Below are 15,959 nucleotides of genomic sequence, written 5' to 3'. Positions count from 1 at the left end.
CTTTACTGTTTCACTGTGTACGTGATAAAACCTACACCAAAAACAGAAACCAAAGGCCAAGCTAAAGATGTAATAAAGAAAATTTTTACTTTGTTGATGGTACAAAAACCTCCTGAGTTCATACACAGGGTCATTTTTTGGGGTGCGCACTTTTGTGCTCAGTGAGAGAGCGTTTGGAAGGTCTGGCTTCACGTTCAGCTTGTTTAGAGACTGGGTTTTAATGGCTGCTTTCCCTGCAAAAGATCCTGTCTGGGACAGGAAGCTGCACACGGAACAGACACATCCTTGGCTTTCTTTCTAAATCGGGTTACTCATTTTTCCATCCCGTCCACTGAGTATGCAAAGGATTTGTTGAAATTTGGCCAGTACATTTCCATCCTCCCTGATGCCAATCACATGTTTTTGTAAACAAAATGGAAGGTATTTTATTTTAAAATTCTTAACTAGCGAGTCCAAAACCCACTGAAATGCTTTGGATAATTTTTAATGGACTAGAAAATTGTTACGTAGTTTTTTAGGAGTTCAGCTATGAGAGAATTTTTTTTTCTTTTTAAAATCAGTGACAGACATGTTGTTTTGGTGCGTGCCAGTAATCCCAGCTACTCGGGAGGCTGAGGCAGAAGAATCGCTTGAATCTCAGAGGTGGAGGTCGCCGTGAGCCAAGATTGCGCCATTGCACTCCAGCCTGGGCAACAAGAGCGAAACTCCATCTCAAAAAAAAAAAAAAAAAAAAAAACTATTAATGTCCACTTCCGGGCTTTGATACTGTACTACAGCTAGACTAGACGTCACCCTTTGAGGAAGCTGGGTGAAGGGCATACAGGACCCTACATTCTATTTTTGCAATTTCCTGTGAGCCTACGATTATTTCAAAATAGTTTAAAAAGTCTGTATCAAGTACAGATGCATACCGAAGTATTTAACATTACATCTGGGGGACAGGGAAAGATGCAACAAGATTGTGCAATGTTGCTAACCGTTAAAGCTCGGTGACAGAGAAGTGGAAAAATTCATTACACTATTTGTTCCAGCTTTGTATGTTTGAAATTTTCCATAATAAAAAACTTTAGACAATAGAAAACAGATTTTTCTGTGAAATCTGTAGTAAGATGGGGAGGGACTCAGTCTGTATCAGAGATTTATTGGTTATCTTGTAGAAAAGCGATCAATAAGATTTGTTGGCTGGGCATGGTGGCTCACGATTGTAATCCCAGCACTTTGGGAGGCTGAGGTGGGAGGATCATGAGGTCAGGAGTTTGAGACCACCCTGTCCAAGGGACCAGCCTGGCCAATAAGGTGAAACCCCATCTCTACTAAAAATACAAAAATTAGCCGGGCATGGTGGCGGGTGCCTGTAGTCCCAGCTACTTGGGAGGCTGAGGCAGGAGAATTGCTTGAACCCAGGAGGCGGAGGTTGCAGTGAGTTGAAAATCGTGCCACTGCACTCCAGTCTGGGTGACAGAGTAAGACCCCAAATCCAAAAAACAAAACCAAACAAAACAAAAAGGTCCCCTGGGCAAATTTTTGTATTTTTAGTAGAGACGGGGTTTCTCCATGTTGGTCAAGCTGGTCTCAAACTCCCCACCTCAGATGATCCACCCACCTTGGCCTCCCAAAATGCTAGGATTACAGGTGTGAGCCACCATACCCAGCCCAACAGTATTATTAACTGAAGTACAGACCTTATTCATTCAGTTTTCTGTGTTTTTCATGTAGGGTGTATGTGTAGTTCTATTCAGTTTTATCACATGCAGATTCGTGTAACCACCACCACTATCAAGATACAAACTATTTCATCACCTGGAAGGAACTCCCTTGTTACCCCTTTAAATTCGCACATCCCCCACCCATCATCGTCACTGTCCTCTGCCGACTACTACACCATGCTCCATCTTTATAGCTTTGTCATTTTGAGAATGTTACGTAAATGGATCATGCAGTGCGCGACCTTTTGAGATTGGCTGGTTTCACAAAATGTAATGCCCTGAGATCCATCTAGATCACTTGCGTGTGTCAGTCATTGGTTCTTTTTTTCTTGCTGGGTACTGTTCCATGCTCTGGATGTACCAGAGTTTGTTTAACCCTTTGCCTGTTGAAGGACATGGGTTCTTTCCAGGTTTTGATGATTCCAAATATGGCTGCCGTGAACATTTGTGTACAGGTTTTTGTGTGAATATACGTTTTCATTCCTATAGAATAAATGTCCACAGTGATTACTGGGTTGTGTAGTAAATGCATGTTAGTTTTATAAGAAACTGCCGGGGTCGGGTGTGGTGGCTCACGCCTGTAATCCTAGCACTTGGGGAGGCTGAGGCGGATGGATCACAAGGTCAGGAGTTCAAGACCAGCCTGGCCAAGATGGTGAAACCCCATCACTACTAAAAATACAAAAAAGCTGGCCGTGGTGGCGGGCACCTGTAATCCCAGCTACTCAGGAGACTGAGGCAGAGAAGTGCTTGAACCTGGGAAGTAGAGGTTGCAGTGAGCTGAGATGGCGCCACTGCACTCTAGCCTGGGCGACAGAGCAAGGCTGTGTCTCAAAAAAAAAAAAAAAAAAGAAACTGCCAAACTACTTGTTTTCCATGGTGGCTGTACCATTTACCATTTTATCTTCCCACCAGCAATGTTTGGGAGATCAGGTTTCTCTGCATCCTTGTCAGCATTTGATATTGTCAGTATTTTTTGTTTTATAGGTATATGATATTTATTTTTTGGTACCCAGGTATGGGATGTGAGGTGTTTTCAGTTTTTCAGTTTGCATTTCCTTAATGGCTAATGATGTTTAACTCTCTTTTTTTGCGATGGGAGTCTCGCTCTGTCGCCCAGGCTGGAGTGCAGTGGCGCCATCTCCACTCACTGCAAGCTCTGCCTCCCGGGTTCACGCCATTCTCCTGCCTCAGCCTCCCAAGTAGCTGGAACTACAGGCGCCTGCCACCGCACCCGGCTAATTTCTTTTCGTATTTTTAGTAGAGACGGGGTTTCACTATGTTAGCCAGGATAGTCTCCATCTCCTGATCTCGTGATTCACCCGCCTCGGCCTCCCAAAGTGCTGGGATTACAGGCGTGAGCCACTGTGCCCGGCCTTTTTTTTTTTTTTGAGATGGAGTCTCACTCTGTCGCCCAGGCTGGATTGCAGTGGCGCAATCTCAGCTCACTGCAACATCCACCTCCCAGGTTCAAGCAATTATTCTGCCTCAGCTTCCCGAGTAGCTGGGATTACAGACGTGTACCACCATACCCAGCTAATTCTTGTATTTTTAGTAGAGACAGGGTTTTGCCATGTTGGCCAGACTGGTCTTGAACTCCTGGCCTCAATTGATCCACTTGTCTCAGCCCCTCAAAGTTTTGGGATTACAGGTGTGAGCCACTGCACCCGGCCTCATGTGCTGATTTACTGTGTATCTCTTTTTTACTGAGATGTCTGTATCTTTTGACTGTTTTCAAGTGGGATTGTTTGGTTTTCTTTTTACCATGGTGCTTCTTTGTTTTGTTTTTTTTTTGTTTTTTTTTTTGAGACAGAGTCTCGCTCTGTCCCCTAGGGGCTGGAGTGCAATGGCATGATCTCGGCTCACCGCAACCTCTGCCTCCCCAGTTCAAGCGATTCTGCTGCCTCAGCCTCCTGAGTAGCTGGGATTACAGACGCCCGCCACCATGCCTAGCTAATTTTTTTATTTTTAGTAGAGACAGGGTTTCACCATGTTGGCCAGGCTGTTCTCGATCTCCTGAGCTCCGGTGATCTGTCCACTTTGGCCTTCCAAAGTGCTGGGATTACAGGTGTGAACCACCGTGCCTGTCCCCTGGAGCTTTTTGAGCATTCTTTTTTTTTTTTTTTTTTTTGAGACGGAGTCTTGCTTTGTTGCCCAGGCTGGGGTGCAGTGGCCGGATCTCAGCTCACTGCAAGCTCTGCCTCCCGGGTTTATGCCATTCTCCTGCCTCAGCCTCCTGAGTAGCTGGGACTACAGGCGCCCGCCACCTCGCCCGGCTAGTTTTTTGTATTTTTTAGTAGAGATGGGGTTTCACCGTGTTAGCCAGGATGGTCTCGATCTCCTGACCTCGTGATCCACCTGTCTCAGCCTCCCAAAGTGCTGGGATTACAGGCTTGAGCCACCGCGCCCGGCCTTGAGCATTCTTGATACATTTCCAACGCTAGTCATTTACCAGATCTGTGACTTGCAAATATATTCTTCCACTCTGTGCCTTGTTTATTCATAGTGCAAAAGTTTTTACTTTTCTTATATTCCAGTTTATCGATTTTTTTCGTTTTATGGATCATGCTTTTGGTGTCAAGTCTAAGAACACTTGGCCATCTCTAGGTTTCAAATAGTTTCTCCTGTCTTCTAAAAGGTTTAGAGTTTTACATTTTGCATTTAAATCTGTGATTTATTTTGAGTTAATTTTTGTATATGTGTAAGGGTTTAGGTTAAGGTTTATTATTTATTTATTTATTTATTTTTGAGATGGAGTCTTGCTCTGTTGCTCAGGCTGGAGTGCAGTGGTGCGATCTTGGCTCACTGCAACCTCCACCTCCCAGGTTCAAGTGATTCTCCCGCCTCAGCCTCCCAAGTAGCTGGGGATTACAGGCACGTGCCACTATGTCTGGCTAATTTTTATATGTTTAGTAGAGACGGGGTTTTGCTATGTTGCCCTGGCTGGTCTCGAACTCCTGGCCTCAAGTGATCCACCCACCTTGGCCTCCCAAAGTGCTGAGATTACAGGTGTTTGCCACCGCACCCCACCAATGTTTTATTTTTATTATTATTATTTTTATTTACTTATTTTTGAGACGGAGTCTGGCTCTGTCACCTAGGCTGGAGTGCAGCGACGCCATCTCGGCTCACTGCAAGCTCTGCCTCCTGGGTTCACGCGATTCTCCTGCCTCAGCCTCCCCAGTAGCTGGGACTACAGGCGCCCGCCACCACACCCAGCCAATTTTTTGTATTAGCAGAGATGGGGTTTCACCGTGTTAGCCAAGTTGGTCTTGATCTCCTGACCTCATGATCCACTGGCCTCGGCCTCCCAAAGTGCTGGGATTACAGGTGTGAGGCACCTTGCTGGGCACTGTCTCCATTTATTTATTTATTTATTTATTTATTTATTTATTGAGACGGAGTCTCGCTCTGTCGCCCAGGCTGGAGCGCAGTGACCGGATCTCAGCTCACTGCAAGCTCCGCCTCCCGGGTTCAAGCCATTCTCCTGCCTCAGCCTCCGGAGTAGCTGGGACTACAGGCACCCGCCACCTCGCCCGGCTAGTTTTTTTGTATTTTTTTTTTAGTAGAGACGGGGTTTCACCATGTTAGCCAGGATGGTCTCGATCTGACCTCGTGATCCACCCGTCTCGGCCTCCCAAAGTGCTAGGATTACAGGCTTGAGCCACCGCGCCCGGCCTGTCTCCATTTATTAATGGGACTTCTGTAACCTAAAACTGTCCCTTGTCAATTATGTAGTTCCCCTGAAATGTTATAATGGAGAAACTGAGGCTCAGAGAGAAGTAACCACGCAGGTTGCACGTGGTGGAATCTAGTGGGAGTCCTGTTGGGTGACTCAAAGCATAAGCCTGGTTATGTCCCCACCAGGTGGAAGCCTTCCCTGACCCCCTCCCCAAGCCCGATGCTTGCTCTAGGCTCCTGTAGTGCTGGGCACTCACCTCTCAGCAGTGCAAGGGGAAGAGGCCTCCAGGTCACTCCTGCCTGTGGCATAGAGCAGGCACGAAGAGCAGCATGGAGCACCTTAAAGGCTGGGGCTGGGTGTGTCGGTGCCTAGCATGGAGTCCAGAGGCCTCAGGACTTGTTAAAAAGATGATTTCAGCATCTTCCCTTAGGGCCCTCTGTCATGTTCCTGGCAGAAGTTTAACACTTGGTCAATTAGGGAAATAATGGGAGACAGTTGTGATGGCTTATGCCTGTAATCCCAGCACTTTGGGAGGCCAAGATGGCAGGATCATTTGAGTCCAGGAGCTCGAGACCAGCATGAGTAATGTCGTAAAACCCCATCTCTGCAAAAAAATAACAAAAATTAGCTGGGCATGGTGGCTCACACCTGTAGTCCCAGCTACTTGGGAGGCTGAGGTGGGAGGATGGCTTGACCCCAGGAGGCAGATGTTGCAGTGAGCTAAGATCACACCACTGTACTCCAGCCTGGGCAACAGAGCAAAGCCCTGTCTCAAAAAAAAAAAAAAAAAAAATTGTTGGGCATGGTGGCACATGCCTGTGGTCCCAGCTGCTTGGGAGACTGAGGTGGGAGGATCACTTGGGCCTAGGGAGGTCAAGGCTGCAGTTAGCTGTGATCATGCCATTGCACTCCAGCCTGAGCAACAGAGCAAGACTCTGTCTCAAAAAAAACAAAACAAAACAATAAAAACAAGATAATGGGGTCCTGTCAGAGCAGCTGAAATTCTGAGACTCATCTGTTTGCGTGGACTGCATTGGAAAAGGGGAGACATGGATGGAGTCATTCCCCACCCCTTTGCCCACGGGAGTAAAGAGGCTGCATCAGACGGCATTGTGCGTGCTTCCCCAAGGTCCACAGGCTATGCCAGGTGAACATCCTGCTTGCCTGTGGGATCTGGGCAGGCAGCTTCCCAGTCAGTGCCTATAGAAAGTGTGAAAGGGTCAGATCCCAGTGCCCACCCTGCCCCAGCCCCAACACACTGAACAGTTTGCAGAGTCTGGCCTTGTGGTCACTGGCTTGGGAGTACATTTGACAGCCTCCGTCTGCTGCCTTGGGTCCAGGGAACAAGGTGAGCTCTGGGCCTTCAAGCAGCTGCCTGCACCTGCTGTCTTGAGTGTTGGGGACCATGCGTCTATAAGCCAGAATATTGCTTTAAGTATTTTGGGGAATTATGAAAACCCTTGAATTGTTGCCACCCTGGGTGGCTATAAAACCAAGTTCTGCATCGTTTTCCTCATCTCTAAGATGGAGATAATGTTACTTACTTCAAAGTTGCCTTGAGAAAATACATGAGATAATGTTTGGGGAAATGCTTTGTAAACCACTGGGGTTGCCCAAGAGTAAAATACGTTGTTGATGAATTGGCCCCGGTGCAGAAACGTGGCCAGCATGAGTTGGGCTGCGGAAACACTCCCAGCCATGGTGGCTTCTCCTCCGCCCTGGGGGACCTGCCTGCCTCCTGCTAGAAGAGTCTGGAGGCTGTGGGAGGATGGGCATGGCCATGTCTTGTTAGGAGGCTCTGGAGCAGGAGGGGTGGCTCAGCTAGGTCCCCCCACTTTGTAGTAGGTGGGGAGACAATGTGTTGATAGGACCTGGCTTTGAGTCCCGGCTCTGATTTGGGGGTAAGTCACCCACATCTCTGGGTGCATTTCCTCTTGTGAAATAAACAACCTACATGAAGAACGTGAAGGGGCCCTGAACGCCAGGTGGACATGTGCATGTGAGTGAGCAGAGCCGCAGGAGGAAGCTGGCCTGCAGCCTTCACCCAGATCCCAGCCCTGGCTCGGGTCTGCTCCCTGGGGTTGCCCCTCTGCCTGGGAGTCTAAGCTGGAGGCTTCTCAACACTGCCCTTAGTCATGAACAAAACAGCCTTCGACATCCCCCCGCACCTTGCTTGGAAGGTGAAGATTTAGGCATATTTGTACTTCCTCTGGTCCCCCCACAATTCCCCATGTCTATTCATTTAATTTGAGATGATAGACAAAGATGATGGTTTACAACCCAAGTCTTTTTCAAGAAATATTTCTGGCGCTGGTTTTCAGTTTTGCAACCATACTTACAGGAGCTATTCTTGGACTTGTCACTGTGTCTCTTTTTCAAAGCTTGCCACCAGTCTTTATATATAGACACCTTCTCCATTTTTGAATTTCTTTATATAGACGCCTTCTCCAGTTTTGAGTTTTAATCTGGATTCGTGTCTCGATTGGTGTGTTAAGAGATCATGTATGTGTGGGAAAATAGAAATGTAAAGGGCTCTCCTAGAGTGCACACTTACAGCTAAGAGCCAACATGGTGGTGGAGATGCTGCGGCCGTTGGCGAGGAGCCCGGGGTGCAGGCGGGCAGTGCAGACAGACAGCGGACGCAAGATCCTCTGCATCACAGGGCCGGGCTGCAGGCTGCTGCACCTGGGAAGGCCCAGGGAAACCTCCGTTGGTGTCAGGATATTCTGACTTGAATATCAGCCTGTGGATTTGAAAGGGACCATGAGATCATCTAGAGTGACCTCTGTTCAGACCGAGATGGTCGGGGTTGGGGTTGGCTCATTTTCTGAGCTAGTTTTTGGAGCAGGGAACCCACATGGCTGGTTGGCGGGGGAGCTGGTGTTCACGCTCCAGCCAGGCTCTTTCCGCAGTGCCCACACACGGCACTTTGCATCTTTTAAAATTGTCGGGTATTCCTCTGGTGGCATTGCAGGTTATTGCCATAGTTGGTGATTTGGGCAGAGGTGTTTGTTGGATGGCATTGACCAGCCTTTCAGCAGGTGGCTGTACTGAAAGGGACACCCCATCAGGGCTGTGGGTAGAGGATGCGGCCAGGCTCCTGCCTTAGTCTTCTTGAGCCGCTATGACAAAATCCCATAAATCGACTGCCTCCTTCCTCGCAGTTCTGGAGGCTGGGAAGTCCAAGATCGAGGTGCTGGCAGATTCAGTGTGTGGAGAGGGCTCACTTTTTGGTTCATAGATGGTGCCTTCTCCCTGTGTCCTCTTGTGGTAGAAGGGGCGTGGCAGCTCCCTGCGGTTCCTTTTATGAGGACACTAATCTCATTCATGAGGGCTCCACCCAGTATTCTTTGTTTCACTGTGAGGCACCTCACATTTTTGGAAACAAGCAGTGAAAATCCGTAGATAGGCCAGGCAGGCCAGGCACGGTGGCTCACGCCTATAATCCCAGCGTTTTGGAAGGATGAGGCAGGAGGATTGCTTGAGGCCAGAAATTCAAGACCAACCTGGGCAACATAGGGAGACCCCATCTCTACAAAAAAATTAGAAAATTAACCAGGTGTGGTGGTGCACGCTTGTAATCCCAGCTACTCAGAAGGCTAAGGCAGGAGGATTACTTGAGCTCAGGAGGTGGAAGCTGCAGGGAGCCGAGATTGTACCATTGCACTCCAGCCTGGGCCACAGAGTGAGACCCTGTCTCAAAATAATAATAATAATAATAATAATAATAAAGTTAAGTATTATAAGTGGGCTGGGGGTGTGGGATCTTGCCTCAAAGAGTAGGCAGGAGGATGAACACGTGAGCGGTGACAGACCCGCATGTTCGAGGATGCGGAATGGCTGGAAGTCTCAGAACTGGAGAAGGTGTGCAGGCAGACTTTCAGGAGGGGTGGCACATGGGCTGACTTAAAAGATGAGAGTTTAGAGTGCACAGATTGGGGAGGAGCCACAGAGTCTCCAAAACAGCACAGCCAGATGGTGGGGGAGTGGGTCAGCCGTTAAGGGGGAGAAATGGCGAAGAACACACACAAGCCCTCGGAGGAGGCCTCAGCAGTAAGTGGTTTTACTGGCTCCGGGGTATAAAGATGTTCAGGCCCAGCAGGAAGTTCCCAAATGTCTGTTGTGTGCCCATGGTTCCCAGTGCTGCCTGTATAGTCCCAAACAGAGCTGCTGTCCCCAAGGAGCCTGTGTTCTAGGTGGGGTAGGGGGAACAGTTAATAAATACATGAGTGAATCGAGTTAGTCGGGTGGTGTCGATGTAATGCGTGCTCTGGAGGAAAAGAAAGGAAAGCAGGGAGTCAGGCATGCCCGGCCTGGGAGAGGCTGACATGTTTTCATGGTGGCCAAGGTAGAGACCTAAAGGAACGGTGGGAGGGAGCTGTGTGGCTAAGCAGAGACAGCTAGTGCAAAGGCCCTGTGGCAGAAGCAGGCTTAGTATGTTCAAGGAACAGCAAAGAGGCCAGCGTGGCTGCAGCTGAAGATGGAAGTGGGAACTGTAGGAGCTGAGATCATAGAAGCCAGGAGGTCTTATCGAGTCCTTGGGGCTGTTGCGAGGACTATAGTTTTTACTCCAGGGGAGCTGGGAGGTATTGGAGAGTTTTGAGCAGGGGCAGCCTGGTCTGGCTAATCCTTGGAAGACTCACAAGCCTGCTGAGTGGGGACTGGTCATTAGAGGCAAGGGCAGAAGCAGAGAAACTGGTCAGTGGCCTGTTGCATCAATCCAGGGGAGAGGCTGGCTGGGACAGGGTGATGGTTGGGGTCAATACAGACGTGGTCAGGAGGTGGGTGGAGAGACCTGGAAGATTCTTTGCAACGCTGCCACTTGCCCTAGGAGAAGACTCACATTGCAATTTCTTCTCTCTAGGCTAGCTTGTCACTTACTGCAAGGGTTTCCCTCAGGGAGCCTCCTGCTGCTGGGCACCATGACAGTGAGGGGGGCTGTGCTGGCCCCAGATCCAGCGTCGCCCACGACCGCAGCAGCCTCGCCCAGCGTCTCCGTGATCCCCGAGGGCAGCCCCACTGCCATGGAGCAGCCTGTGTTCCTGATGACAACTGCCGCTCAGGCCATCTCTGGCTTCTTCGTGTGGACGGCCCTGCTCATCACATGCCACCAGGTACCCAAGCCTGGCAGGGGGCCTCTAGAAGGGTCCAAAAGGTTCCTGGCCCAACAGAGTGTGAGTTAGGCTAGGCCAGGCTGTGCTGCAGTAGTAGGTAAGCCCTGTGTTATCAGAGGCTTCCCTTGATAGAAGTCTACTTGTTTTTTGTTTTTTGGTTTTTTTTGAGGCAGAGTCTCACTCGTCACCCAGGCTGGAGTGCAGTGGTGCAATCTTTGCTCACTGCAACCTCTGCCTCCTGGGTTGGAACAATTCTCCTGCCTCAGCCTCCCGAGTAGCTGGGACTACAGGCATGCGCCAAGAAGTCGCCTTCTTGCCCACGTCCCAGGGCCCAGTATGCAGCACAGGTTCCGACGTGTGACTCTGGCATCAAGCGTCGCCCATCTGACAGCTGGCAGCAGGGAGTGTGTGAAGGCACTCTGGATATTTAACCACCTCCATCCAGAGGCGACACTCGTCACTGTTCACCTTCCATTGGCTGGAACTAGTCTCGTGTCGAACCTAAGTGACAGAGAGCCTAGAACCGCAGGAGCACGGGGACAGGGGCCGCTTTGCAGATGAGAAAATGGAGAGCCAGAAGGGGAGGGGAAGAGGAACTAGCCCGGTCACTTGGAAGTTGGTGGCAGACTGGGATAGAAGTCAAGTCTCCCGTCTGCCTGTACTCGTGGCCCCAGAGGAGGCTGATGTGGGCGGGGACTGGCCTTGGCAGCCTGCAGAGGTTTGAGGGTGGTCCAGTGGAGAGGGGCAGGGCGAGTCCGCTCGTGTTCCCCAGTCAACCCCTTGCCAGATGCCCTGCGTCCCCATCCCTTTTAGAACCCATTTGCGTCCAAGGCTTTTGGCCCATAGCAGATGGAGAATATTTTGTTCTTTTCCTCCCCAGCCCAGGTCTCAGCTGGGCCAAGTGTGATGTCATGAGAGCTGGGACGAGACACCCAGGGGCTGCCGGGACTGAGGACCGTGGTAGAGCAGCTCTTGGCATTTGTGTGTAGCTTTTACTTTTTTCCTCTGCTTCCTAAAAGTAGCATTCATTCTTCTAACTTCCTGGTGAGGTAGGCAGTGCTGCCTCTGTTTACCAGATGGAAGGAGGAGGCACAGCCTGAGGACATCCCTGCAGCCACTCAGCCAGGAAGTGTGTCCACCTGCCATAGAGTGAGGGCCCGGTCTGTCTTGCCATAAGTTAAGGGACGGGGCAGGGCTGCAACCCAGATGGCAGTGATTTAGCTCAGTGCTGCCACAGTCACAGCTGGAGTGAGGCAGAGGGAAAGGGCACACGCTGATGGCCCAGAGCTGCCTGTGCGTGAGGTCCCCTGGGGAGCTTGTGGAAACTGGATTTCCATCCTCGTCCCTGGCCCTCCTGTGGTCTGGGGTGTGGGCTCACCGCCACCTGCACCTGCAAGACCGTCCCGCGAGCACTGCTGCATGCACTCCACGAGCCTTGTGCACGCCCGCTGGTCTGAGTCTCACAATGGCCTTGGGAGGCAAGTCTTGTCATCCCCTTTTTGCAGAGCAGGGCTCTGAGGCTTGGGTAGGTCCCGTGCATCGGGTCACAGGGTGGCAGAGCTGGAAGCCCACCTGTCCTCCTGTTCCTGCGGACAGGAGGGTCCCCTGCTGACCCCGCACCTCTGCCCCCAGATCTACATGCACCTGCGCTGCTACAGCTGCCCCAACGAGCAGCGCTACATCGTACGCATCCTCTTCATCGTGCCCATCTACGCCTTTGACTCCTGGCTCAGCCTCCTCTTCTTCACCAACGACCAATACTACGTGTACTTCGGCACCGTCCGAGACTGCTACGAGGGTGAGGATGGGGGTGGAGTGGGGAGGGCTGGCTGGGGGCCGGGAGGCTGGGAGCCCCTCTCCCCACATTCCTCCCCGAGGGGCCTCACGAGGACTGTCTTGACACATCCCTGGCTTCTTTACCTGCTACAGGGTTTCTGTCCCAAATTGACAGGTAACAGCACATGCAGCCACAGTCTCACCTCACAGGTGCCTGAAGCAGGGACCCTCCACCTGGGTCTCGTTTTTCAATGCCGGCATCTCAGGCAGGGTGGAGGCAGTAAGCAAGTGGTCTGTTTGTAGAGACCCCAGGTGGTCCCAGGTGCAGTTGGGTAGGGACCAATCCAGGGATCCCTGGCATGTCAGTGGCAGGGCTGGGCATCTGTCCCCATGGGTCTTAATTCTGAGGGCTTTGTCCCATGAGTGGGTGCCCTACTGCGCCACCCAGGAAGAAGACTCGATTCCTTTCGGGGACTTGGTTCTGGATGTGGAGTGGAGACATCACCTGCTCCTGTCCTGAGCTCTGACCACAGGCCAGGAGCTGGAAAGAGGAAAAGCCAGCCTCACCCCTGCTGCCCTGAGGGAGTCTGTGGCCCCTAAACAGTCACCACAAGGAGACCAGGATGCTGCTGTCACGGGAGCTGGCCTCTGACCTGTCTTGGGCAGGTCCCAGGCATTCCTCCTCCATCAGAGGCCAGCGATGCCCAGGTCTGCCCTGGACAGGCCAGCAGGAATGGAGAGGAGGGGTTCCTCAATTCAAGACCCCTACACTGGGCCGGGTGCAGTGGCTCACACCTGTAATCCATTACTTTGGGAGGCCGAGGCGGGCAGATCACCTGAGGTTGGGAGTTTGAGACCAGCCTGACTAACATGGAGAAACCCCGTCTCTACTAAAAATGCAAAATTATCCGGGCATGGTGGTGCACGCCTGTAATTCCAGCTACTCGGGAGACTGAGGCAGGAGAATTGCTTGAACCCAGGAGTCTGAAGTTGTGGTGAGCCGAGATTGTGCCATTTCACTCCAGCCTGGGCAACAAGAGCAAAACTCTGTCTCAAAAAAAAAAAAAAAAAAAAAAAAGGACCCCTACATTGATACTCATGCCATTCTCAGAGTGTGAGGTTTCCTGTCTCCTACCCACACCTGTGCTGCTGGTTTTAGATAAAGTGACTGGATGTGGTTTTTCTCATCTCAGGCTGAGCAGCTCTGGCCATGCCCGGTTGTCTGTTTCCCTGACCTGGGAGGTGCTGCCCCAGGCCTGTACTCTGTGGATATTGGGGTGAGGCATGCTCATTCCCCAAGCGCTGGAGTCTCTCTTCTTGTCTACGTTGAACCTTGTGTATCCCTGAGAACTCATAGGGCACAGGAGATGCCTTTAGGTTTGGCAAGAAAGTGAAGTTGCTGAACAGGAGGATATTGCACCCCAGGCTGTCATATTTCTGCCTGCCCACCCCCAACTGCGGCCACATCAGGCAGGTGCTTCCCAGCCTCAAGGGCTTGATGTGTGCCATGTCCCTGGCCTGGGAAGCTCTTCTGCTCTGCGTGGGGTCCCTCCTTTCCATCCGTCTGTTCCCTGCCACTCACTCCCAGCAACTCAGTAACTTCCCATGTTCCCTCCTCGCAGGCTGGCGTTCCGTCCTGTCCTTCCAGGTGAGAATACTGAGGCCAGGTGGGGACCTGCTCAGGGCTTAACTGGGGCTCTCGTGTCTGATGTTCCTGGAAGCAGCCAAGTCTCCAGGGAAACCTCTGGGTCCCTGGGGCACCATAAAGGCTGGAATTGGCGAAGGGTGGGGCTGAGAATCCTCTTCCATTCAGCTGCCAGCCTCGCATGGGTACCCAGGGGCAGCCTCTGTCCACCTGTTCCTTCAGAAGCACAAAGCTGTTCCCTGCCAAGGCGGCCTCTCCTGTGTGGTCGGGGGACAAGTGTGGGCTCTCTTCTCGGCAGGACCCCGAAGACGGGCGCATGGCAGAAGGCGGGGCACACAGCCAGGGGAGCCTCCGCTTCGCCCTCACTCTGTGCCCCAGAGGCGGCAGCAGATGGCTGGCGGGCACCCCTCGCTCCAGAAGCCTCTTTGTTCAGGCCCCGCCTGCCCTGACCTGCCTCCCAGCCCAGGGAGAGGTCCTCCAGGAAGTCGGCCGCCCTGTGAAGTACATCTCCTAGCAACGCGATTATCCCTTTGGCCTGGCCTCTCCCAGGGAGTTTACAAACAGCACAGCAGCTGCGGTGAAGTTCAGGCTGCCCCCGAGTTCACCAGCTTTTTTTTTTTTTTTTTTTTTTTTGAGACCATTGCCAGGCTGGAGTGCCGTGGTACGATCTCAGCTCACTGCAACCTCCACCTCCCAGGTTCAAGTGATTCTCCTGCCTCAGCCTCCCGAGTGGCTGGGACTACAGGCGTGCACTACCACACCCAGCTAATTTTTGTATTTTTAGTAGAGACGGCGTTTCACCATGTTGGCCAGGATGGTGTCACTCTCTTGACCTTGTGATCTGCCCACCTCGGCCTCCCAAAGTCGTGGGGATTATAGATGTGAGCCGCCATGCCTGGCCGAGTTCACCAGCTTTCAGCATCAGAGGCAGTGGGGCCTGCTCCTCGCCTTGTCCCTGCACCACTGCTCTGCGTCCTAGCCCCTCTCTTGCAGCTGCCTCTGTAGAGTCAGTGATGGGGCAGTCCCTTAAAACTCAAAGAGGTCCCCCCATGTATTCCCCCTCCCACCCTTCCTTCTAAGTGCCCAAGAGGGGCCAGGAGGACCCTGGAGGAGCGGGATTCGCCTGGGCTGGAGAACTCTGCAGGTCCAGCCAGCCTCTCCTGAGGGCTCACTCAGAGCTGGGCACTGCAGTCATTTGTTTTCTTTCTTTCTTCTTTTTTTTTTTTTTTTTTTTGAGATGGAGTCTTGCTCTGTCACCCAGGCTGGAGTGCAGTGATGCGATCTTGGCTCACTGCAACCTCCGCCTCCCGGGTTCAAGCTATTCTCCTGCCTCAGCATCCCAAGTAGTTGGGACTACAGGCACACACCGCCACACCCGGCTAATTTTATTTTTGTATTTTAATAGAGACAGGGTTTCACCGTGTTGCCCAGGCTGGTCTCAAACTCCTAGCTCAGGCAATCCGCCCACCACCTCAGCCTCCCAAACTGCTGGGATTACAGGTGTGACCCAGCAAGCCCGGCCTTGCTTTTTTTCTTTTTCTTTTTTTTTTTTTTTTGAGACGGAGTCTTACTCTGTCGCCCAGGCTAGAGTGCAGTGGCACGATCTCGGCTCACTGCAAGCTCCGCCTCCCGGGTTTACGCCATTCTCCTGCCTCAGCCTCCCGAGTAGCTGGGACTACAGGTGCCCGCCACCACGCCCGACTAAGTTTTTGTATTTTTTAATAGAGACAGGGTTTCCACCATGTTTGCCAGGATGGTCTCGATCTCCTGACCTCGTGATCCACCCGCCTCGGCCTCCCAAAGTGCTGGGATTACAGGCATGAGCCACTGCACCCAGCCACTTTTTTTATTTGTTAACAAAATTCTGCTTTTAAAAAACACTGAAAAAATTTACGTTTATTAAAGTAATATAGGCATATGGTTGAAACACAAAACTCCTCTAACTCCTCACTCCGAAGTTCACTGTACTTTCAACTCTTTCAGCTGTTTTCTTCCTAGAATGACCTAAAAATATGCTTATACTGGTTTTTGTTGTT

At 51.4% G+C, this 15,959-nt stretch overlaps 1 protein-coding gene across 7 annotated transcripts in view; it reads left to right on the top strand.

The window, feature by feature from the left end:
• Window positions 1–15,959, top strand: part of LOC105464453 (transmembrane protein 184B) — a 55,738-nt gene that overhangs the window by 16,768 nt on the left and 23,011 nt on the right. For 5 of the 7 annotated variants that reach the window (XM_011712392.2, XM_011712389.2, XM_011712390.3 and 2 more), the window contains 2 exons: window positions 10,253–10,502; window positions 12,135–12,300. In XM_011712392.2, the coding sequence (XP_011710694.1) occupies window positions 10,311–10,502; window positions 12,135–12,300 (358 nt within the window). In that variant the 5' untranslated portion in view covers window positions 10,253–10,310. Of the gene's footprint in view, window positions 1–10,252; window positions 10,503–11,382; window positions 11,484–12,134; window positions 12,301–15,959 lie in introns of those variants that run through there. The other 2 variants (XM_011712394.2, XM_071080585.1) reach the window with 2 other exon arrangements.

Source organism: Macaca nemestrina, chromosome 15, assembly GCF_043159975.1.
Source record: "Macaca nemestrina isolate mMacNem1 chromosome 15, mMacNem.hap1, whole genome shotgun sequence".
In the NCBI taxonomy this organism is placed as follows: domain Eukaryota; kingdom Metazoa; phylum Chordata; class Mammalia; order Primates; family Cercopithecidae; genus Macaca; species Macaca nemestrina.
Note: the sequence above shows the minus strand (reverse complement) of the source record. Positions and strands in the feature narration are given on the sequence as shown.